Source organism: Erpetoichthys calabaricus, chromosome 9, assembly GCF_900747795.2.
Source record: "Erpetoichthys calabaricus chromosome 9, fErpCal1.3, whole genome shotgun sequence".
Taxonomy (NCBI): Eukaryota; Metazoa; Chordata; class Cladistia; order Polypteriformes; family Polypteridae; genus Erpetoichthys; species Erpetoichthys calabaricus.
Window position 1 is genome coordinate 196,202,438 of NC_041402.2, and position 23,155 is coordinate 196,225,592.

Consider the following 23,155-nt stretch of genomic DNA (forward strand, 5'->3'; position numbering starts at 1 on the left):
ATGTGGAAATGTCCCATGAGGCTTTGCTACCACCGACTCATGAACAGCAGCACTGGCAGGGGACCAGGTGACACTTCGGTGACCCCTAGTGTGATGGGGACAGGATGAATGCCAGCTGAACCTTCTCATTAGGAGCTGGCAGTGGGCCCTCCTGAGGCAGGGGTCTGGGGGGCACAGTGGTGTCCACTGCGCTTCTCGTCTGTTATTTCCAGTTTTTCTTTCTCCTGGCTGGTAATCTTGTGGGCACTTTTTAAATCTCGTAAACATTAATGGAGTTTCCGTGGCCCCCTGGGTGCCTCACTGGCGTGCGTCTTCATACGTTCACAAAGTGAAGGAGTGAGCTGAACAGAGGGCAGCAGCAATGGACATGTAGTTCTAGTGGCCACCAAAGATGCCCTCCAGCTGTCGAGGGGGGCTGAGTCAGTGGCTCAGGTGGGCATGGGGCATTGGCATTTGCCATTTGGGAATCTCATTGGAGTGGACCACTGCACACATGGCCACTGCTCACTCGGTCAGATGATGGTCAGCAGGCCCGCTTTGGCACACTACAGCTGTTTAATGAAAGGCCCGCTGCTTTACTGCCCGGCTGCCAGTCTCATTTGAGTTTTTTACAGCCCGACATCAAAACAACGAGCGACGCACTCATAAAAGTGGCAGCTTTTAATGGCAGCAGCGGGCTTCCCGCGTTCCAGATAAATAAGCCTCTTGTGGTTTGCCAGCCGGACGTGCCCCACTCAATTGCTGACCCAGCGCCACGCCCACTGTGGCGCACTGCCCCCTGCTGGCTGCTCCAGTGCTGGGTTCTCCGCTCTCTGGGCGCACTGGCGGGTCAGTGACACGTGCCACTCCCTCCCGAGGCCCGGCTGCCAGCACTTATCTCTTATCAGGGGTGTCCACCACTGCAGTGACCCGGGGGGGGGGGCAGGCGCCGCAGAGGCAGCAGGCAGGGAAGGAAGTCACACGCCGATACTCGGGTAGGTGCAGGAGGAAGTGACACTGTGACAAGCTGAGGAAGTGACACGGTGACATAGTGGGGTTGTGACATACAGAGAGATGCACCCCCCCAAGGAAGTGATGCAGAGACATCGAGAATAAATCTCACCAAGGCTCAATCAGAGGTGCAGGGCAACGGCAAAGAGCGAGGACCACCCTGGACGTGACAGCAGGACGGGCTGAAGGCCTCACAATCGGTGACAGGAGGACGCTGGAAGTGACGCTGCTGGAGTGGACGACAACCAACACAGGTGTCTCTCATCATGGCCTTCTCTGCCTTCTCAGGTAAGCCTGGTGCCCACATTGGTACAATCCCACTGTCACCTCGTGTCCTGCTTCTAGCTTCCTGAACATCCGGAGGACCTGCTGCTCCTAACGGGTCCTTAGAAGGACTTGCTGGGGTGCCACACCAGTCATAGGGGCATCCTCTATGTGTGCCCATCACGTGAGGTGTAGAGACCTCCGACTGCCCTCCTGCTCTTTGATCCCCCACCTGCACTGCAGCAGCCCGATGTGCCACCCGCCTCCAGCGGCCAATTTTAGTTGCGGTAATGAAGTGCTGGGGACAGGCGGGGAGGGGGGGAAGGTAGAGGGGGCGGGGACAGGCGGGCCCATTATAAGGACGAGCAGAGAGGCAGCAACTGAGCGCGCTCAAGAGACGGCGGAGGAGACGACGAACCAGACGGCAGACGCAGCACAGGTGAGCAGCAGGTGGGTATCACTGGACGGGTGGATGGGCAGTGCGGGTCAGGGCTACTCGAACACCCAGAGGGCACTGCTCAGGTGGACACAGGACTTCCTGGTTCAGAGCACACTGGTCAGTCAGTCGAGATCATTTTCATCAATGGTTTACTGTTAACACTCACTGCCTGGTCACTTTCTTATTTATTATTTCAGGTTTGGCCGGTCAGTTTGTGTTCTTATTCTCATTGAGATGGCCAGTTGCCATCTCTGAATTTCTTGTATTGTGGCCTGGTCACTAAGTGGTCAGTCTCAGACCAGGCTAGTCATTCTGAGTTTCTTCTGTCAGATCACACCGGTCAGTTGCCATTTATTGTGTCAGACTGCACTGGTCACTGTTTAACTACAAAATCATTAGCCTACAGACTGACCAGTGTGGTCAGAGTTAGTAAACATGGACTGACCAGTGTGGTCCAAAAACCTGAATTCTTTTTGGTCAGTTTCCAGTGGCCACTCTCTACTTATTGCTTCTGACCGCGTTGTTCAGATGGCATCTGGACCCTCGGGCCACTCTGCTCAGTCAGTGTTTATGGCTTTAGGCCACAATGGTCATTCTGAATTCACTTTTTTGGACTGCACTAGTTAGCATGTATCCAGGCCACACTGGTCAGTGTGTCATCAGACAGCTGGACCACAGTGGTCAGTGTGTATTCATGTACTGAGCCCACTGTAGTCGCATTTATTATTGGAGACACAGCCGGTCAGTCTGTACTCGGACACCCGGACCACCTAGGCCAGTCTGCATTTATTGTGTCTGAGCCCACTGGCCAGTGGCCACCACAATCTGAAACAGTGGAGACCAGCGTGGTCAGAAAGAGATGGGCAGACTAAGCGCTGGAGTGTAAAGCAGTGACCAGTGTGGCCTGAGCGTCTGCATACATGCTGACCAGCGCAGTCAGAAAGAGACCCTCATTCCACTCTGCTTCTTCTTTTAGATCTCAATGGTCAGTCTGTCATTAGACACTTGGACCACAGCGGTCAGTGTGTATTCATGTACTGAGCCCACCGTAGTCGCATTTATTATTGGAGACACTGCCGGTCAGTCTGTACTCGGACACCCGGACCACCTAAGCCAGTCTGCCTTTATTGTGTCCGAGCTCGCTGGCCAGTCAGTTTCTGTTGTTCCTGACATTCTGGCCACACTGGTCACTCTGTGTCCACTCTGTGACCGCTCAGCTGAGGGCAGAGGTCAGGCTCACCCTCCATGAGGCACACTCCGCCCATTAAACAAACAGCACACTGATAACCGAGTGGACTCGTGTGACCGCCGCCTGCCCGCCGACCCGCCCGCATACTTCTTCACACACACACACACACACACACACACACACACACTACACACCTTGTGTTTGCTCTCTCATTTGAACCCACGCAGACCCGCCTACTGAGAGTCTCTGGCCACACCCCCACCTCGCCTCTAAAGACATCCTGTTTGTGCTTGGTGGCAAACGTCCCTCAGTGCTACCTAAGGTGCCAGTGTGTGGTGGCACGCTTTGAGAGTGACCTCGCACAGCCTCATGCCGGTCTTGTTTTCTTCTTCTTTCTCCTTTAGGTTTCTACAAAGCGACTAAAATGGCAGGTGAGTGATCTGCGTAGTGGTCCTTGAGGGTCCTCAGCTTGTCCTTTGTCCCTTTCTGTCCTCTGCCACACGTGCCCATGGCATGCCGTGTCTGTGCCCTCTTTGATTCCACTGTTCTTTTCCACCATTTTTCGAAAGATGGTCACTCATCCAAGTTTGAGAAGGAATTCCTGGAGGCCCACAACAACTACCGAAAACTGCATGGCGCACCCCCCCTGCAGCTCACTCGGGAGCTGTGCCAGTCGGCTCAGCAGTGGGCCAACCACTTGCTGTCCATCAAGTCCCTGCAGCACAGCGACACGGACAACGGCGAGAACCTCTACTACGCCTGGAGCTCAACGCCCAAGGAGATCCTAGGTGAGGACGCTTGGTCCGGAGCGCCACATGTGCCCACTGTGTGTGTGTGGTGTGTTCCCGCTCTGTGCCCTGCATGTGCCCCCATGTCCTGTGGTGACCGCAGCCTCCTCTCAGACCCCCTGCTGTCTTCTCTTTTAGGAAAGGAGGCTGTGGATTCCTGGTACAGTGAAATCAAGGACTACGACTTCAGTAACCCGGGCTTCATGGGCAACACGGGTAAGTGGCAAAACGCAGTAGGACCCCAAAGATTGTGGGTTCGTTTCCCGGTTCCTCCCAGTGTGGATAGCGCTTTGAGTACTGAGAAAAGCGCTATATAAATGTAATGAATTATTATTATTATTATTAATGCTTTGTGAGCGCGGGCACATCAGGTGGCTGACACGTCTGCAGACCCACTTCACCGTCTGATCATGTCAGCTCTGACAGCAGGTAAGGTGGGGCACAGAACCTGCTCTGCAGGACCCCCAGAACTAAAGCAGGTCAGAGCGACCGGACCACATCAGGGCCCATGGCAGACCTGATCTGAGGTGCCACCAGAAACGCCACACACTAAGGTGGGCCTGCAGGCCCAGAGGGGACTTGACGGAGTCAGTAGACCATATCAAGCGCTCAAATGAATGCGCAGCCCCCTTGTGACATCAGAGCAGGCCTGCAAGCCCACAAGAGCTGACGAGATCAGGCAGACGCAGAAGACAGGTGGGCACTCAGGTAGGCTGTCGGGTCTGTGAAAGCTGGCGAGATCAGGTGCTACAGTGAGCCAGCAGACCAGGCACAGATCTACCATCAGGGCGTTCTGGGTGCGTGAGGGGCAAAGGGTCTCCTCACCAGCCACACCTGCACTTTGAAATGACCGGGTGTGGGCACTAACCCCCCTGCCAACGAAATGATCAAGGGGGGCACTTGAGATCAAGTCTCATACTGAAATCAAACCTGACTCAGTGTCCACACGCGGCACTCTGTAAAGGAGGGAAGCCACCTGGGGGGTCTATGGGGGTCCTCGTCTGGACTTGAGTCCAACACTACAGAGCTGACAATATCAGGAGCTAAAATGGGTCCATAAATGTAAGAACTGAATACGTCAAAGGCTAAAGCAGGCCAGGGGGCCCGTGACAGACCCCCCATCTGAGCAGGCGCTAGAAGTGCAAACCACTAAGGTGGGTCAACAGGCCGAGGACGGGGGACAAGCTCAGGCCAGAAACTAAAAGGAGTCTGTGGGCCAAAGGACTGGCCTGGTAAGAGAGGCGAGACCTCCTAGTGTTTAGGGTCTGCAGTGAGCCTGCGGACCCCTGAGAGCTTAACGGCATCAGGCCAACGGAGCTGACAGGACCAGAAATGAAAGAGTGGAACGCCAGGGCAGGCCCACCAGAGCTGACGAGCCCCCATTAGAGACTTGATGAAGTCAGGGACTAAAGGGGACTGAACGCCTCAGAGGACCCTGATAGGGTCAGACACCGAGGGGCCGGCCCGTGCCCAGTGACTTCAGGGACTGGATTTGTCAAATCCTGAAGCCACCCTGAGTGCCCAAAGAAGCTGACAGTCTCGGGCACTAATCTGAGGGTCCTGGTAAGAGCCTTGTCCTGAGGTGGGTCTGCAGGTCAGATGAGATACCAAAGTGGGCCTGCAGGCCCTTGAGGGTCACAAGATCAGGCGCCCACAGAACTAAAATGAGAGGGTCAGTGCGCCTTTAAGAAAGCCGACACGTTCAGACATGCAAGACCTCTGAACGGCCAAAGAAACCTGCTGGCCAATGAAAGCCGATAAGATAAGACATCGCATTGAGGAACTAATAAAACGAAATGTCGAAATGGGCTAACGGGCTTCTCGTAACTCAAACCAGGTGAAGGCATCAAACTGTGACACAGACCCACGAGAGCCACCAGCATGAGGGACCACAATGAGAACGTGAAGAGCTGCTGTAAGAACGGCTCTGCGGCCTTCTCAAAGTTCACAGGGTCAGACCTGCAGGTCCATGAGAGCCAACGAGATCAGGCGACTGGACAATCGAATGGCAGACACGAGTCTGGCAGCCCAGCAGAAGCCTTGGTGAGAGGAGACACCAAACGAGTTGACCACACTGACCTCTAAACTGAGAGCCCTGACAGGGTCAGACACCCACAGGTCCGCACACAATGTGTCAGATTCTGAAGCCGTCACCGCCAGGATCAGACGCCAAACTGAGGAGCACGGCCTGTGAGGGTCCTGACAAGAGCTGGGCTTGAGGTGGATCAGAGATGATAAGATGAGACACCGAAGTGGACCTGCAGGCCCTCGGAGGAGAGCTGACAAGTGTAAGTGGTGAAGTGAGCACGCCGACCCTAGACGAGGCTGAGTTGTCTGCGGACCCCCGAGAGACACGGTGAACCCCTGAAGAGAACTGATCAGATCAGTCGATGGTTACGATCAGATAACGTTCTGGGGTCTGTGGGCCCAGCAGGATCTGGTGTGATCAGACGGTGGGTGGGACGTGCCGCTCACTCTCTGAGGCCGAGCCTGCAGCCCCCTGGTCAGCCGGTAAGAGCCCCCCGTCTGCTGCAGTAGCCAGTGTGCAGAGACTGATGACTTTCCTTTCATACGTCCTGCAGGCCACTTCACCCAGGTGGTGTGGAAAGACTCCAAGGAAGTCGGAGTGGGCAAGGCCACCGATGGGAAGACCATCTACGTGGTGGGCCAGTACAAGCCTGCCGGCAACATCAGCAACGATGGCTTCTTCCAGAAGAACGTCCTGCCGGCCAACAGCTCAGGTGAGCATTGCACCCTGGGGTCTTGGTGGGGGTGGTGGGCTGAGCATGTCGTTGTGGACAGGTGGGCAGTCGTCCGGCATTAAACTGCATGGTGCCTGTGACATGAATGTGGCGCCTGCCACCATTAACACACACTGACCAGGAGCCTCGTTCACCGCCTGCCATTAACATAGTGACCAATGACCAGTGTCCACTCGGCCACAGCCTGCCTTTAACACGGATGGACGGTCACCGGCCCCCTGCCTGAATCTGCATGTGGTCGGCACTTCATATCACCACCCGCTCCGAGTTCCCGACAACCCCCTCAATGTTATCTCTTTTCTCTACAGTCCACTAAGCGGGCAGCGCCATATAGAGCTTGGCCCGTTTCCCATGAGCCTCTGCAGTAGCCGACGCGTCCAGAGGGTACAGACGGCCGTGTCCAGCAGCTTCCTGTCTGCTCTGCTTTTTGTATTCGTGCTTCGCGCTTTTCTATCTGCTTCACATTAGTCACAAATAAAATCTGCTTTGAGCCACAGTGCCACCAGCCTTGAGTGCCCGAGTTGTTAATGGAGCCTCTCGGGGGTCACTGTCCATCGTGGGGGGGTAACGAGAACAAAACGTCGGAGTGTGGACCACCAGGGTGAAGGGGATCATAAGGACGGCTGTACAGTATAGTGTCTCTCACAGCTGGCAGGTCACCTAATGCCACCACCATCCTGCCACCCGACCCTTGGCCTGAAGGTGTCGCATCTCAAACCGCCACCTCGCCCTCGGCACCCTGCTGCTGCTGCTCAGACTCCTGCACCATTCAGCCTGGCCCAGCCGGTGTCCTCCGGCTTTGTACTGACATAGCCATTTGGGGGGGGGGGGGGGGTAAAAATGCTTCTAACCACCAGAGAGCTGCCACCTCTGCCAGGCTGCACCCAAGGAGTGTCAGTGTGACTCAACCACCAGCCGCAGGATCCTGTCTGACTCGTGTTAAGCAGGTGAGCCGTCGACTTGGAGCTCCTGAGGCGATGTCACACGACCGGCGCGATGCGGACACGTCTGCTGTCACCTCGACTGAATACAGCGCCTTTCGTCTCGGGGGGTCGAAGTCAAAGAAGACAATGTTTAAGTTTCTATTGTGCTTTTCATCATGAGGACTGCTATATGCATCTTCTGCTGCTATATAGCGCCTTTCATCACTCTGTGTTTGAGGGTCTTTTCTTTTTGTCGTCTCACTTATGGCCGTCAGCTCGTCCACGCCTACTGAGCGCCAGAGGGGTTACTGCCTCGCTGTCCGGGGGTCACAACCTCACCTGACGCTCCCTGTGTGCACTTTGTGTGTTCTCCCCGTGTTGCTCTTCTACTCCCACATCCCAAACATGTTGGCATCGGGCTGGTTGGTGATTGGCGCATATTTTGTGACTGGCATCCCCTCCAGGCTCGGCTCCTGCCTTGCACCCCACTGCTGCAGGGATGGGCTCCAGGCCCCTAAGATCCTGAAATGGTTGTAGGGGCCGTGAGAGTCTCATGTGATGCTGGTGCATTTATAGCGCCTTTCATTCCATAAGGCACAGTGGAGGGGGTGCTGGACTTCACGTCACAAGGCTTCTGGTTCAGTTCCCTCCTGTGACTCAGGGGTCTTTTTTTATGCTTGATTTTCATACAGTGCCTTACCGTGTGTGCCAATCTTTAATGGAGCCCAGTGTATCTGTGTTTACTGTATATAGCGCCTTTCGCCAAGCACAGTAAACGGCTCATTCCAGACTCAACGCTCTCCAGCAGCTCGCCCTTCACTTTTGAATTCTATTTGTGTTTTCATCACTTACACCACTACAGGGCAGTCCATTTCTGGGTGGCATGGTGGCACAGTAGCCCATGCTGTTGCCCTATAGTCTCTGAGACCCGGGTTCAACTCGTGGCTGCCTTGCTTTCTCCTGGTCTTCTAATTGTTTCCACACCCCAGACATGTACAGGTCAGGCTGATTGGTCATTGAATGGCACATGAGTGTGAGCAGACCCTTCCAAGGACTGGCATCCCCTCCAGGCTTGAGTCCTGCCTCACACCCAGTGCTGCTGGGATGGGCTCCGGACTCCCAGACCCTGAGCTGATTGAAGACGCTCATGAGGTGTTTGTAGCATTCATTTAAACGGGTGTGGTGAGTCCATCGCCTTTCACGCTACAGTGGAGGGCACACTGGACTCAATGCCCATGTGTGACTCGGGGAGCTGCTCCACTAACGCAAGCATGGGAAAGGTGGGACTGTGTGTGTAAAGTGTGTGAGAAGGTGCAATATAAAACCATGACTGTCTGTACAAAGGGAATCTTATACAGCGCCTTTCACCAAGCACAAGGAAAACAATCCTTTAAACACAACAGCTCACTGAATTCCATTTGTGTTCTCGTCACCCGCATAAGCGGCGTCTTTCTGTGCTGTTGCCCCCACAGTCCCTGAGACTCGGGTTCAACTCATGGCTGCCATGATTTCTCCTGGCATTCCCATCCCAAAGACATTCAAGTCGGGCTGACTGTCTGCTCTGAGTGTGGCTGGTGTGACCCTGAGCTGGATAAGCAGCTTGGAAACCATCCAGGCAGGACTGGTGACCACCTTGTGCCCATTTTGAACTAAGTGGGTACAGAACATGAGCAGCGGACTGAGAGAGTGCATCCTTAGCGCGGGCAGTGACCTCCATTATCATTTGTTTGTCTTTTTTTGTAAAATGACTGACCCATACGCCCACCGGTCCATCCTTTATTGTCTTTTTACATCTGGGGGTCTCCTGATGTCCACTCTGTGTCAGGGTTGGAGCCAATTCTGGACGGGACTGCCAGGCAGGCATAAGGCATACTGGGTAGTAGGCAGGATGTATTGTCTGCGGGGGGTTTGGGGTCTCTGGAGTAGTAGGACAGATAAGTAAATGCCAGGCCTAAATGTACCCGGCAGTCGTCTGTCTTCTCCATGTACTGAGAGAATCGTAATGGAAGAGATGGGCAGCCCCACCAGAGTGATGGGCACCTCCTGTGGTCACACTCGTTTCGCTGAGTTCTTCCTCCTTTTACACATTTTCAGATAGCAAACTGGACCAGAAATCAAACACGGGTTCAAGCACTGTGTGGCTGCAATGCTACATAAAGAAATAAAAAGGGCCACAGGGTCAGCATGGGCACATTAGAGGGTCAGCATGCAGAGTGTGGCACTTTGTTACTGCCAGAAGTTAAAAGCAAATCTCACAGGGTGACGACACCAACCCGAAATCCAACAGCATCTCTTAATCTGATCAAATAACGAAGGGATGAGCCAAGGGAGAACTGCAGGAGCGCAACATAAAGGGCCTTCCTGAACTGGTGGGAGGGGGGCTGCTTGCCCACCGCTTCTCAGGACTGATACACCCCACAGTTCTGTGACAACAAGTGGCTTTTTAGATTTGACCAACCTGCCACCCTCTGATGTTACTCTGCTGGCGTCTGGTCACCCTGGATGTCCAGAGCCCAGGCCATTGACATGGCTGAAGGGGGTGTCACTGCCCAAAAGTAGCCCCCTTCGGAGAGTCAAGTAAGCCCGACATGAGCGGAGTGAGTGGGCATCCACTGACCGCTGCCAGCCTCTGGCTGAGCTGACCTTCTGCCCTCTAGTGGCTGTGTCCCACAGGCTTTACTTATGGGGTCCGGGGTGGGGGTCTCTGACCCCCTAATTAACACTCTGGAAATCAAAATTGCGTGATTGAGTCTACTGGGAAAAAAAAAAATGTAAAGATGCCAGAGTGTTGTGAATCACTCGGCGCCCATTACGGCCGGACTTGTGGTCAGCGGTCAGCGAGCGCGTCCTCGAAAGCAGGAACATTCCAGAAGGAGGGCGGGGACTTCGACGGGTGTGCCGCGCCGGCGTTGGCGCTCCTTACCGACGGGCATCCCCGAGTGATGCTGAAGAGAGAGGCGGCGAGTGCCGATGCGCTGATGCCGACAGTGCTGAGGTTTGTGACAGCGCGAGGCGAGTCGCGTCGTCTTGTCTCCCGTGCAGCGTCGTCTCGACGGTCCCGTTAGGTTTTTAAGGTCGGTGCGGCGCTGCCGTTTATTTTAAATACGGAGGTAAAGCGGAGGCTGTGCTGCCGGGAGAACTTCAACTCCCAGCACGCTGCAGGAGCGCGCAGGGGCCGACGGGAGGAAGCCTTGCTCGGCGCGTATTTTTAAGGAAGTCTGCGCTGGCCGTTACGTTATTGTTGTTACTGTTGTTATTTATTACTATACAGTATATACTCTGTATCAGATGTCCCTTTTTTGCATGCTGTGAAGGTTTCACGTTATTTATCTGTACGATTCTTTAGACAAAACTGAACATATTTTATGTAGCATCGTTGCTTCCTGCACTTATAAAAATAACAAATGTTTTTAAAATAACACACCGCGTGTATTGGACGTTAGGCACACAAATGCTGACATGTCTCACACTAATAACAAAAGACATTTCGTAACCGCTGATTTGGACAGTAGGACTCGCATTTCTCCACACCTGCCTACGAGTTGACGTGTCGCTCCTGACCGCCCCAATATGGCGGGCGCGCAGACGTAAAGCGGTCCACGGCACTCTGGTCCTGGAGGTCCGCGATGGCTGCTGGTTTTGCTCTAACCAGTTCTTTTTTAATGGGAGTCCGTTTATTTAGCACTAAAGCCATACATTCCTCTGCACTGAAAGGAGCCCAGCTGAGAAGGTTCGGATGTCTGATTAGGGCGCCCCCATAGCGAGGTGTGTCTGGCATGTCAAACCCAGAGAAGGCCTCAGGGCCGACCCTGGACATGCTGCAGAGATCAGACGTCTCAGCTGGCCTCGGGACGGAGGATGTGATGTGGCGAGTAAAAGGGGCGATTGGGCATCTTGGCTTAGACTGCTGCCCCAAAACCCAGATAAGCATCAGAAAATGGACAGATGGCTAAAGCAGGACGTCTTTTTGAGGTTTGCTTTGGCTAACTCGTTGGTTACGATTCAGAAGCCTTACCCGCCTATTTGAGTTTTACGTTTCCATTGTTGCCGGCCATTGGGTTCATAATGAGGTGCAGATGACAAAGGAGCCTCCAGCAGCTCTCCTGCTCACATGCTCCCATGTAGACCTGCACGCCAGCCTCATGAAGCATCCACGTTAATACAAAGTTTTGAAATAAACGAGAGACAAGCGATGGACCAAAGGGTACAAATCTGTTCCGGACCACAAAGCACATGGATAACATTCTCGGAAAATGAAAAATCTCCAATGTGACAAAGATTTGTCTTGGAAGAATGAAAACGGCAACAAGCTACCGAATGAAATCCAAGTGTCACGATCTGCCAGACGCGCCTTCTGATTACGAAACCACGGACCGCCAGGACCAGCGCTGAGTGCCCACGATGTCCAGTACGGAGGGCAGGAACGTTTGTTGGCATTAGCGACTCTGAAACTTGTCCTTCCTTAGAGGGCACATGGAGTTTGCAGGGTGATGAGCTGCTTATGTGGGCCATTCCTCCATAGGTATGCCACAGTGCCAGGTAAGATTCAGGATTTAGCCCACGCTGGAGCCCAAAGGGGTCACCAGAGGTTTTGCACGCCGTGTGCTGATTATTGGCAGGGCCAGTGGACCCCCAGCAACCTCAGCTTGAGGTGCCCACCATCAGGATGTGTGTGTCAAGCCCATCGTTGTGTCGTCACCAACATCAAAGTGGCACAACTTGAGCTGTAAAGTAGGCACGTGCCATCTCTTCATGGCTTGAGGAAATGACATCCAGTCATTTTCTACCCGAGACCCCGACCTTAGAGTGTCCACCTCAGTGCAGTGCCCCCAGTCTCGACGGACACACGTGTCCTGCTCCTGTCCCAGATCAATGACATGTCACCAATGAGGAGCTGCCGTCTGGGTCACTCACTCAGTGGACACATAATAATTGAAATGCAGTTTGACCCTGGAGGCCTGATGGTTTGTTAACATCTCGTACTCCTCCACCGCTGACCGTTTTGGGCCTGAAGGACCTGCTGGTCACTCTTCACAAAACACCGTCTGTCCCATTTCTAGCTTTCAGGAGGAACAAAGAGGTGGCATCCAGTGCTGCCAGGCAGGAACCACACCTGGACCGGAGGCCAGCCCGTTAGGGGTCACCCTGGCACAACACAAGCAGTCCCGGTCGGTTCAGAATAAAATCCCACCTGCGTGCCGTGGATTTGTCCGGATGAGGAAGTGCTTGAACGGTTTGGAGGACCGGGGGGACCTGATGGCCGTCACTCGTGGAGGTCTGACAGCTCAGCGCCTCTCACTGGACCTTTAGAATGTGTCTGGTGATTTGTGGGGTCACAGGTCACCTCACACACCGACGCCATGTGATCTTCTGACCTTCACAGGGCACTTCTGTTGTTGTGGTGACACCGTGTGGCCAAGCCCTGGAATTACACTCTCAGCTTTCAGGTCAATGGAGCTCACGCCGAACACAGAAGTGACCCACTCAGCTGAAGGCCCCGGGCAGGGTGGACACTGGGCATACATGAGCGACAGGCCTCGTTTTTATTAGTAGATACTTGGAATGAAATGGGAGAGGTGCAGACGCCCTAAATGGGGGCTGCCATACTCTGGGCTCCATGCACATTGTGTGCCATTGGCCAGCTGGTCATCGAGCCACCCAGCGATGAACCATTAAAGTGCTGCTCTTTTGTGCTTCACCCTTTGACTCTCATCTTGTGAGCCACAGTAGTGCCCACTTGGTCCAGTGGCATTTTTTGAAGCCACATTTCCATTACAGGATTGTGAGAAGCAGGGAGTGGGAACCCACCCTGGATGGGATGCCAGCCCACCTCAAAGATACATTCACACTCACATCGGTCAGTTAAGAGTCACACTAAGCCGCACGTCCTTGATAGGAACACCAGGGTGCCATCCAGATCCACGCTGGGTAAGCAAGCAGTAGACAGTTGGACCCGAGTCCCCAGCACACCCAGCTACCCCAAAAGTCTGCCTTCTGACCAGTGATGCCCGTTCAGATTTTCTCTGGGTGGCCTGGTTGTCTGGGCTGATATTTGGGCTCTGGCCACAAGGAGGCACTGCTCTCTTTGTGTCTCTCTGTCCCATTTCCTGTCTTGTGTGTGTCACTGCAGGTGGGCAACCAAAGTACAACAACCCAGACTCGGCCCCCAAGAAACTGGCAGACAAGAACAGCCTGGCAGCAGGGAAACTTTCCATGGCGGAGTTTGAGACGGAAGCCCTTGAGTGTCACAACGCATACCGCAAGCTCCATGGAGTGCCAGCCCTCAGCCTCAGTCGAGAGCTGTGCCAAGATGCCCAGAAATGGGCCAACCACCTGGCATCACTGGGAACCATCCAGCACAGCAACAGCAACTATGGAGAGAATCTGTACTGCAAGTGGAGCTCGAACAAAGCCGATGCCACTGGTGAGATGCTGTGCCCCACCTTTCTGCCCAGCCTCTTTGCCCAGCCTAGGGCCCCCTGACTTCTACCAATACCTTCTATTCTCCACAGGTAAGGATGTTGTCGACTACTGGTACAGCGAAAATCAAGGATTACAATTTCCAGGACGCCAGGCTTCCAGTCCAACACAGGTAGAGCAGCAGGCACCCTGAGGGTGGCATGTCCTTGCTATGTCTCTGCCCTGCTCTGCCACTTCCTCCTTTTCTTTTTTCACACAGGCCACTTCACTCAAGTTGTCTGGAAAGATTCACGCAACCTGGGCATCGGCAAGACAGTAAACGCCAAGGGGATGGTGATAGCAGTGGCACACTATGACCCAGCAGGGAATATCACCAACCCAGGGTACTTTGAGAAGAATGTGCGCCCACGAGGAGCCGCTCCAGCCTCCAATGATACCCTGCCAGAGGGTGGCAAGAAGATGGCAAATCCAGGTGAGTTAGGGCCACAGCACCCAACTTGGCAAATAAGCAGCCAATCCTATTGTGTCAATGACTGCCATGATGGGCACATATGATGGGCATTCTCCCCTGGTCTGGTTGAGGTAAACGGGCATACTCTCAAAGGAGGGCATTGCTGCTCTACTTTCACATGCGGAGGCCACCTGCCCAGACCATTGGCATTGTGGCCCCCTCGTGTATGCACTGTGTTCTCTGTTAGGTGTGACATTCCTGTCACTCTCCTCTGTCATTGCAGGTGGTGACAACTTTGCCCAGGACTTTCTTCAAGCCTGCAATGAACGGCGGGCTTGGCATGGCGCAAAGCCCCTTGAGCTCAACTCCCAGATCAGCAGAGACGCCCAGAGTTGGGCCGAGCATCTGGTCAAGCTGGGGACCCTCAAGCACTCGGACACCAAACTCGGGGAGAACATCTGGGCGCAGAGAGGACCCCCGCAAGCCACCGTGTCAGGTATGGAGGCTCGCAGCTGGCACCGTTCAGTGAGGCTGCAGGCCCGTGGAGTGAGCTGCTGACTGCTGTGACTTTTGCTTTTCAGGGGCACAGACGGTGGAGGCCTGGTACAAGGAGGTGGACAACTATGACTTCTCCAAAGCGGGCCACCAGGAGAGGACAGGTAGGGCACGGTGGTGCCAGGTTTCTCCCATTCCCCATGGGGTGAAGCACCTATGTGATGTCTGGAGTGGTCTGCTGAGGTCACTGCCTCACTTTAGATAACTGTGCCCGCTCCTCCCGTCTCACAGGTCACTTCACCCAGCTGGTGTGGCGGAGCTCTACCGAGGTTGGTGTCGGGAAAGCCTCTGATGGGAAGGGGCTCATCGTCATCGTCGCACAGTTTAGTCCTGCGGGGAACATCACCAACCGGGGCTACCACGAGCGAAACGTCCTGCCAAAGGGGTCAAAGGTCACAGACGAGCCCGTGGAGAAGGAGATGGAAAAGCTGCAGCTCACCAACCAGGTGGTTCCCATTGCAGGTGAGGCCCCGGGTACTGGATGCCACTGGTGGGGTTCAGAGGTCCAAGCTGGGTCTGGATGCCCGCTGCTGGTACTCAGTGTCTGCCACTCTTGCCCTCCAGCTGGACAGCTACAGCTCTTCTCATCCTCCCTGGTGGACGCTCATAACCGATTCCGCCAGCAGCATGGCGCCGCACCACTGATCTGCAGCAGCTCTCTCTCAAGGAAGGCCCAGCAGTGGGCTGAAGCTTTAGTGGGCATGCGGGCCCTGAAGAGCAGTGGGATGGACTACGGGGAGAACCTCTGGTATCGCCAGGGCAACAGCCTCACTCTGCCCACAGGTAAGTCGGTGGAGCACCAAGCAAGGGTGTGACATTGGGGGACATGGTATTAGGGGGCAGAAGATGTTGAGCTGCAAATTGAGCTTATTGATCCAATGGGGGGCACTGGAAGCCCGGATGAGTGAGCGGTTAGCGTGGTGACACTTGTCGGGCACTCTGCTGTGTCACTGGCCATTCGGGTTTGAACGCAGGCCATCTTAAGTCTGCAGTATAATTCATTTTATTTTAATAGCACCTTTGCCATGCTCAACATTTCATTGACTTCCTGGCAGAGATGCCATCCACTGCTCTTTTGTGCCAGTTAGCAGTCACCAAACTGTGTCTAGTACCCGTCCATAGGCAAGGCTCAGGATGACCTTTCACTGTAAATGCCACACACAATGATGTCACGGTGAATACCTGTCAGTGGCACAAAGCAAGTGGCATGTGAAATGTGTGGGGCACACTTGAATGAACCGCTTCTGATGTCTTGAACCTGTGACCATGCAGGAAGTATATTGTGTTAAGTGGACAGCTACACCAGCTTGGCACCACCAAGATGCCACCCTCTCACTTTGACCCAGGGCAGTCACTGCCAATATGAAGCTGTGGTCCTGCTCCTTCAAACCATGGGCATCTTCAAGGGGGCACTCTCACCACAGGGGATAACAAGTCCTCTGTCCCAGTGCCAGCCTTGACAACACAACACTACCTGGCATTGACTTCAGTCATACATGGAAGAAAACTTCCTGTGGACAGGAGGGGGCGCCCACGAGCTGCCTGAGCCCAAATAAGGCCAAAGGAAAACTGAAAGGAAGGCCTTCACTAAAATGGAAGGTTAAACGTGCCAGGGAGAGTCCAGAGCCTGGCACAGAGACAAGCCCACCGCAGCGTACCTTTCATCAAGACGTCCCACCCTCCTGCTAGATGAACCCAATGCTCACCCCCCCCCCCCCCCAACTCCAAGCTAAGCAACCCCAAGACCAGAAGGAGTCTTCATGGCCTGCCCAGTTAATCCTAACAGGTGCTCCCAGAAATCACTTTTTGGGGTCCCCAAATGTACCCACAGTGCTTGTGACCCAAGATCGTTCTGTGCTCAGAATCACTGAAGGCCTGATGCCAGCTGCCTGGGGCTCCCCCTAGTGGGCACTGCAGAGGTGCTGGTGAACCCCAAGCACAACATACGGGTGTCCCATAGTGCCCTCTGCTGTCTTGGGGGACTCGCAGTATACTAATGGCTGTCCCCCTCTGCTCAGGTTCCAGTACGGCTCTGCTTTTGTCCAGTGGTGCCCCCTGCTGGTCACAACTGGTGTCGCTATGTGGATTCCATTCAGAAAGCCAGGGTCTCCCCTCTTTTCATTAGACTCCTCCATTACTAACGTCAGCTGCCATTTCCCAGTCTCTGTTTTGTGTCAGACTGGTGCAGCTCAGCGACTACTGGTCAGAGTGGGCATTTCTAGGTGCTGCCATTCTTGATGTTTATTGTTTATGGTGAATGTATCTGAATACTAATTAATGATGAATGCTGTAGATTTGGGTGCAAATGGCACTAAGCACTAAAAGGCTGCAGCTATTCCAGTGTTAGCCACTTCAGAATAGCAAAGGTAAGCATGTGGAGCTGTGGTGATACGTTCTTAGTCCACCTTAATGAAAGAATAAGTGTGTGTGTGTGGGTGTGTGTGTGTTCATCTTTGTCATTCCAACAGATGGCGAATCACAAACATTTACCACTGCTTTCCATGAATCCCATACCAAATGGCACATTACAGAGATGTCTGCATTGCATTTGTCATTCCAACAGATGGCGCTACTCAAACATTAATACCGTTGTTACAAATGACTTATGACCGAGACAAACACGGTGCACTGCACACGTTAACGCTGAGGACTACATAGATTTCTCCAATTGCTAGCACAGCCAGTTTCTTATAAATTTAAATCTCCCACTGCTGTTAAAGGACTAAAGACGAGCGACTGAAACAATGACTGCAAAGAAAGGCGACTGACGGATGACATGCCACCACAAGGGGGCGCTAGAATTGGACTTGAGAATCCCCTGTTCTAAAGTAAGGGTACTGGGGGCCAAATGCAGCCCACCGATGGGCTCCGTATGTTCCATCCCTTTTAGAATTGATGTAAACTGGCACCCGTAGTCTGCGATGGGCACCAGTGCCACATATCTCCCAGTCAAGCTGCTTCTTCCCATTTTGGGTGCCCAGCAGAGGGGCTCAGACACAGCAGCTGTTCCATATCTGTGAGGGTTGACGTCCTCTTAAGGTCAAACAGATGTGACCACAATGAGGGGACAGGGTGACATGAATCGCTGCCATCTTTGAGCTTGCTGCCCTGTGGGGTGGCAGAAGTAATGCCAACTGCTTCAAGGTGACACTCTCCCTCTTGCTCTCTCCTGCAGGCACAGAGGTGGCCGAGGCCTGGTACAGTGAGAACACAAAGTACAATTTCAGCACCCCTGGCTTCCAGTCAGGATCAGGTAATTTGGCATTGCGCAGGTGGCTGGGGAGAGGGTGGGTGTGCCCGACAGTGGCACTGATGTGACTTGTGTCTCCCCTGCAGGCAACTTCACCCAGATGGTATGGAAGTCCTCGTTGCAGATGGGCATTGGCCTGGCACAGGATGGCGATGGCCTGTTTATAGTTGTAGCCTTCTTTGACCCTGCGGGAAACATCACCAACCAGGGCTACTTTGAGAAGAACGTGCAGGCCCCGGCCACTAGGGGGCTCTCCATCAAGTTACCCTAATATTTTTAAACCAAAAGTCCTGCCCACGACAGGAGACGGGTCTAACTGCAGCCCACAATAGTTATGACGACGGGCACATAATGCCCCCTAATCTTAACCACAGTGTAATCGGGCATTTGATGGGCATTTCGTGGCTGATGTTGTGGGCATTGCATGATTGGCTGCATAGGTATTGTGGGCTGCAATTACACTCTGTTGCATGCCAGCAGCACCCTCTAAAGTACCCCTGTGTTTGTGATGTCCCTATCTCTCTGCCCTCAGTCCTGCTAGCAGCATTCCTACCTGGCACGAAGCACAGTGAAGGTGCCAACACAAGAGCCATCGCTGCTGGTCACTCAGCTTGTCCGTTTCCTGGTCTGATGCACTGATACCAGGCTCCCCTCAACCCCTCCAGCAGTTCTGACCAAATGCAGGACCTCCTCACGGTCACCTGGGGGCAGCAGCGAGTCACACAAATGGCTCTCACACCTTAAGCCCAAGGACTTGGCTGCACTTCCTGAACCTCCTGGAAAAGGCGGAGGAGCAGCAAACACATAAATGATCAATAGGGACAGGGAAAGCCAGGGGCAGGTGCTGGCATTATGCGGTCCAGCTATGCCACGACACCACATTTGTGTAGGGGATGCAGAGGGGTGAGGCCTTTGGAATGCCATCCAGCAGGTTGGGGCAGCAGGGTGCTGCTCGCCACAGGGAATGAAATTGTTTACCAAGATGAATGCGCCAGGTGAAGCCGTGCCCCTCCCCCATCCCCGTGCCCCCTCCTCTCGGATGGACGTCCCCCTGCCTGTGCTGTAACCTGAGTGCCACCCCATGTGCTGCTGCATGCGCTTTGCCCACCACGCTGTACTGAAGGCTATTTCGGGCTGACAGCCTTGCCCAGTTTTCATGGACCCTGTCAGCCAAGTGGACGCCAGCAGCTGAGGTGGACAGGAGTCCCAGACGTCTGGTGAATTGTCGGTCAGTCGTGTTTTTGAGGGTCCTGATGGCTGCCCTGTGGTCAGCTGGCCTCTGACTGGCATCACTCTTCCTTGTGTGTTTTGTGGTGGCATATTGCAGGAGACGAGAGGCAGGGCACCTAAGTGGTACCGTTACCAGGAGGGTATGAGCACGCAGCTCGTGTGCATCTGAGGGCACCTTATCCTGTGAAAGTCGCTATATAAAATAAAGGGTAACCATTCTGAAGAGGGCACACTCAGAGCTCCTTGCTTTCTATAAGACTCATGACAGTGTGACAGTCACGTCATGACAAAGGGGTCGTGATCAGGGCATTCTGCCATGTCTCAATGGCCCGCAGTGCGAGGGTCTGTGGAGCTGAGTGAAGAAACAGTAAAATGGTGGCTAGTTTACAGCTGGCATGTGGGCACACTGGTTATCATTGCTGCCTCCCAGAGTCACCAATCCGGGTTTGACTCCTGTGCCCAGGGGTTTACGTGTTGTCCCCGCATTTGTGTCCGTTTTCCACTTCACTCACGACAAAAGAGACACATCTTTGATTAGTGGGTGGTCTATCGTGTGAGTGGGCCCTGGCACCCCATCAGCTGCCTGCTGCGCTCCTTCATATCAGAAAGTGGTGATGGTGCCCCCTCTTGGTGAACTGCAGAACTGAACGAGGCCTAAACCGAGGAAGAGAAGCAAAAACAACCAAAGTCCAATGTGGGCCTCGTCATCGGTGATGGGCACCAACCCCCCCCCCCCCTCACCTGCTGGCCATGATCTTCACCCCTTGCAGGCTGGAAAGGCGCTATATTAAGCGTGCTTTGTCTCTCAGCTTTATGTGTCGAATAGCGCTGGTCTTCTTCTTCACTTGTCTCGCTCCTTTTGTTCTTGCACTGTTTACAATAAAGATCAACCCATCAGTCCACTTCTGTTGTTGCCATCTGGATTCATCCTGGATGTTCTGTGGTCAGTTAGTACCCTTGGGGATTGGGGGGCACCACCTTCATTGTCAGCTGATGAGACTGAGGCATTCTGGGGGGGCATCACCTTCATTTTCAGCTGATGAGACTGAGGCATTCTGGGGGGGCACCACCTTCATTGTCGACTAATCAGACTGAGGCATACTGGGGGGGCACCACTTTCATTTTCAGCTGATGAGACTGAGGCATTCTGGGGGGGGCACCACCTTGATTGTCGACTGGTGAGACTGAGGCATTCTGGGGGGGCACCACTTTCATTTTCAGCTGATGAGACTGAGGCATTCTGGGGGGGGCACCACTTTCATTTTCAGCTGATGAGACTGAGGCATTCTGGGGGGGCACCACCTTGATTGTCGACTGGTGAGACTGAGGCATTCTGGGGGGGGCACCACTTTCATTTTCAGCTGATGAGACTGAGGCATTCTGGGGGGGGCACCACTTTCATTTTCAGCTGATGAGACTGAGGCATTCTGGGGGGCACCACCTTCATTGTCGACTAATCAGACTGAGGCACACTGGGGGGGCACAACCTTCATTGTCGGCTGATGAGACTGAGGCATTCTGGGTATTTAAGCCACAGTCCCTCGATCGGCCGATGTTTGAGGTTTTTGTCCCATCAGACCCCCCCCGTGTAATTCGTTTCCTTGATTGTTCTTTTTCTTTCTTTCCACTGACTGACTGCCATTTGTGAAGCACCTTGAATTTCACTCGGTCCTGGCAGGCGCATATAAATGAATGTCCTTGCTCATAAACTACGTGGGGCCATCAGTAGGAATGGCTGCCAGGGGACGAGTATCTCTGCTTAGTCCAAAGTGATAAGGTGGGCTAAGTGTCTGTCTGCGCCCCCCTGCCTGGATATGCCAGGGCCCGGGTGGGTGTTTGGTGTTGGCCCACTTCCTGCAGCCCTGGCTGCTCGGCGACTTTCAGGCTCGGCCGCCTGAGGGTCTTTCATTCTGCACGTTATTTCTGCTGGCCATTGGTGGGGTTGGGCACAGACAGCGGCTCGGACTTGCCTGCCTGCACCCCCAGGTGAGGACTGCCTGCTAATTGGTGGCTTCCTTTGTGTGTCCTTCACACCACCTTGTTTGTTTGATGGCATGAAGTCCTGTGTCCGGGGAGCCGCTGTTGCTAAGATAAACAAACTCCATAGCAACGCTCCTGCTATTCAATGGCGATGGCCACTGCTGCTCTCAGCCCCGGGGCTCTGTGCTGCGCCGTGCCACCCATTCTCTGGACACTCCACAGGCTGAGCTGAGGGGGCACCGGAAATCGCCATTGAAGAAAAAGTGAGGGGCAGAGTGACTGAAAAAAGTCACAGAGGGGTGGCAGGCTTAGTGAGGGGACAGCACTTCATGGAGATGGACAGGTTCTGAGGGACATGAGATACCTGAAATAAATGAAAAAATCCAACTGGATTAGGACGTGGGCACCAAACATGGCACGGTGATGCCAGTGCTGGGGCGGGTCATTCAGCATGCTGGGAACCACGTGGCATATAATCACCCACAGGCCACCTGAGAGAGCTTTAGTCAGAACACAGCTGAGCCACAAATCAGCACTGGGGCATGGATATGGGGTGGGGGGGTTTAGGTCATAAAAGTGGACAACCCGCCATACGCCATCAGCAGGGAGCGTCTCTGAAAGCTGGGCAGCCTGGAAGGGGACATCCAGATGACCGAGAGGCCCACTGCATCGGACTCAGGCAGGGTGCCATTAACAACACACGACAGAGTGACAGGCCGACACTCAAGAACACCCGAAACAATCTGAGTGGGCACACTGGCCATTTAGGACCCCGGTCTCCACACAGCTGGAGCCCTCCATGATGAGCCAGCCTTTAAAAATGTGCATCTGAGCCTTTAAATGAGGATGACGAGGCTCTGAGGAGGCACTTTATGATCCTCGACATGAAGAAGTGCCGACTCAGTCTGAGTGGACTTGGGGACGACGCCTGTAGTCAGTCGGACACGGGACTGGACCTGCCCAGTTATCTGGAACGCTGTTATATAGCGCCTTTCAGATACGCCTGCCCGCTTGTATTGTAGACTTGTGCATATCTGTCTGTTATATTTGGTGTCCTTAATCAGAACATTTGATATCTAACTGTCTATCGTCAGAGTGGTACGGTGGCGCAGTAGGTAGCACTGCTGCCTCACAGTTAGGAGACCCGAGTTCGCTTCCTGGGTCCTCCCTGTGTAGAGTCTGCATGTTCTCCTCGCATCTTCGTGGGTTTCCTCCCACAGTCCAAAGGTTAAGTGTATTGGTGATCCTAAATTGGCGGGTGAGGTGTGTGTGCCCTGCGGTGGGCTGGCGCCCTGCCCGGGGTTTGTTTCCTGCCCTGCACCCTGTGTTGGCTGGGATTGGCTCCAGCAGACCCCAGTGACCCTGAACTGAATGAAGTGGGCTTACGAATATCCTGCTATCTAACCCGACATTATCCTTAAGCCTCTCCCTATGGCCGGTGATCCGAGCCCAAAGCAGACGTGTAATGGAGACACGAGGCCCCAAGGCTCCCTGGGCATGAACTCGAGTTGTGCCAGAAAGTACATCCCATAATACATCGTGTAGAGAATGGAGGTGCTGACAAGCGTGTGAATGTGTGTGTGTGTCGGTGCCACATTTTCTTCTAATAAATATCTGTGTGCTGTGCAAGTCTGTGCCTGCAGACTTCTGTTAAAGGGACGGAGGAGCGAATACAAACGAGACGTCAAACGGCTGAGTCTGTGAGTTTAATTACAGAAATGAATAAAAGAGGAGGCTTCATCTTACAGGTTCTGCCTCAGTGGCTCCCTGACGAGTCTGCACGCCGGGGCTCTACCCGCCGCCACTGCCCGCTCACATCTGGTCGCGAGGATGTGTTTTTATTATTCTTCACAAATATCTCTCTGCTGATTTTTTTGAAATAAAGACAATTTCCTCTTGGGGATTAATGAAGTG

General features: G+C 53.9%; 1 protein-coding gene across 1 annotated transcript; it reads left to right on the top strand.

Annotated features, from left to right (window-relative positions):
* Window positions 1-3,375: 3,375 nt before the first annotated feature.
* Window positions 3,376-20,161, top strand: glipr2 (GLI pathogenesis-related 2). The gene is given in 14 exon segments (XM_028808824.2): window positions 3,376-3,670; window positions 3,809-3,886; window positions 6,253-6,411; window positions 13,486-13,779; window positions 13,868-13,899; window positions 13,901-13,924; window positions 13,926-13,947; window positions 14,035-14,247; window positions 14,510-14,722; window positions 14,808-14,885; window positions 15,013-15,243; window positions 15,346-15,564; window positions 17,957-18,034; window positions 18,118-20,161. Coding segments are annotated over 14 exon segments (2,106 nt in total). The 5' UTR covers window positions 3,376-3,390; the 3' UTR covers window positions 18,303-20,161.
* Window positions 20,162-23,155: the final 2,994 nt, after the last annotated feature.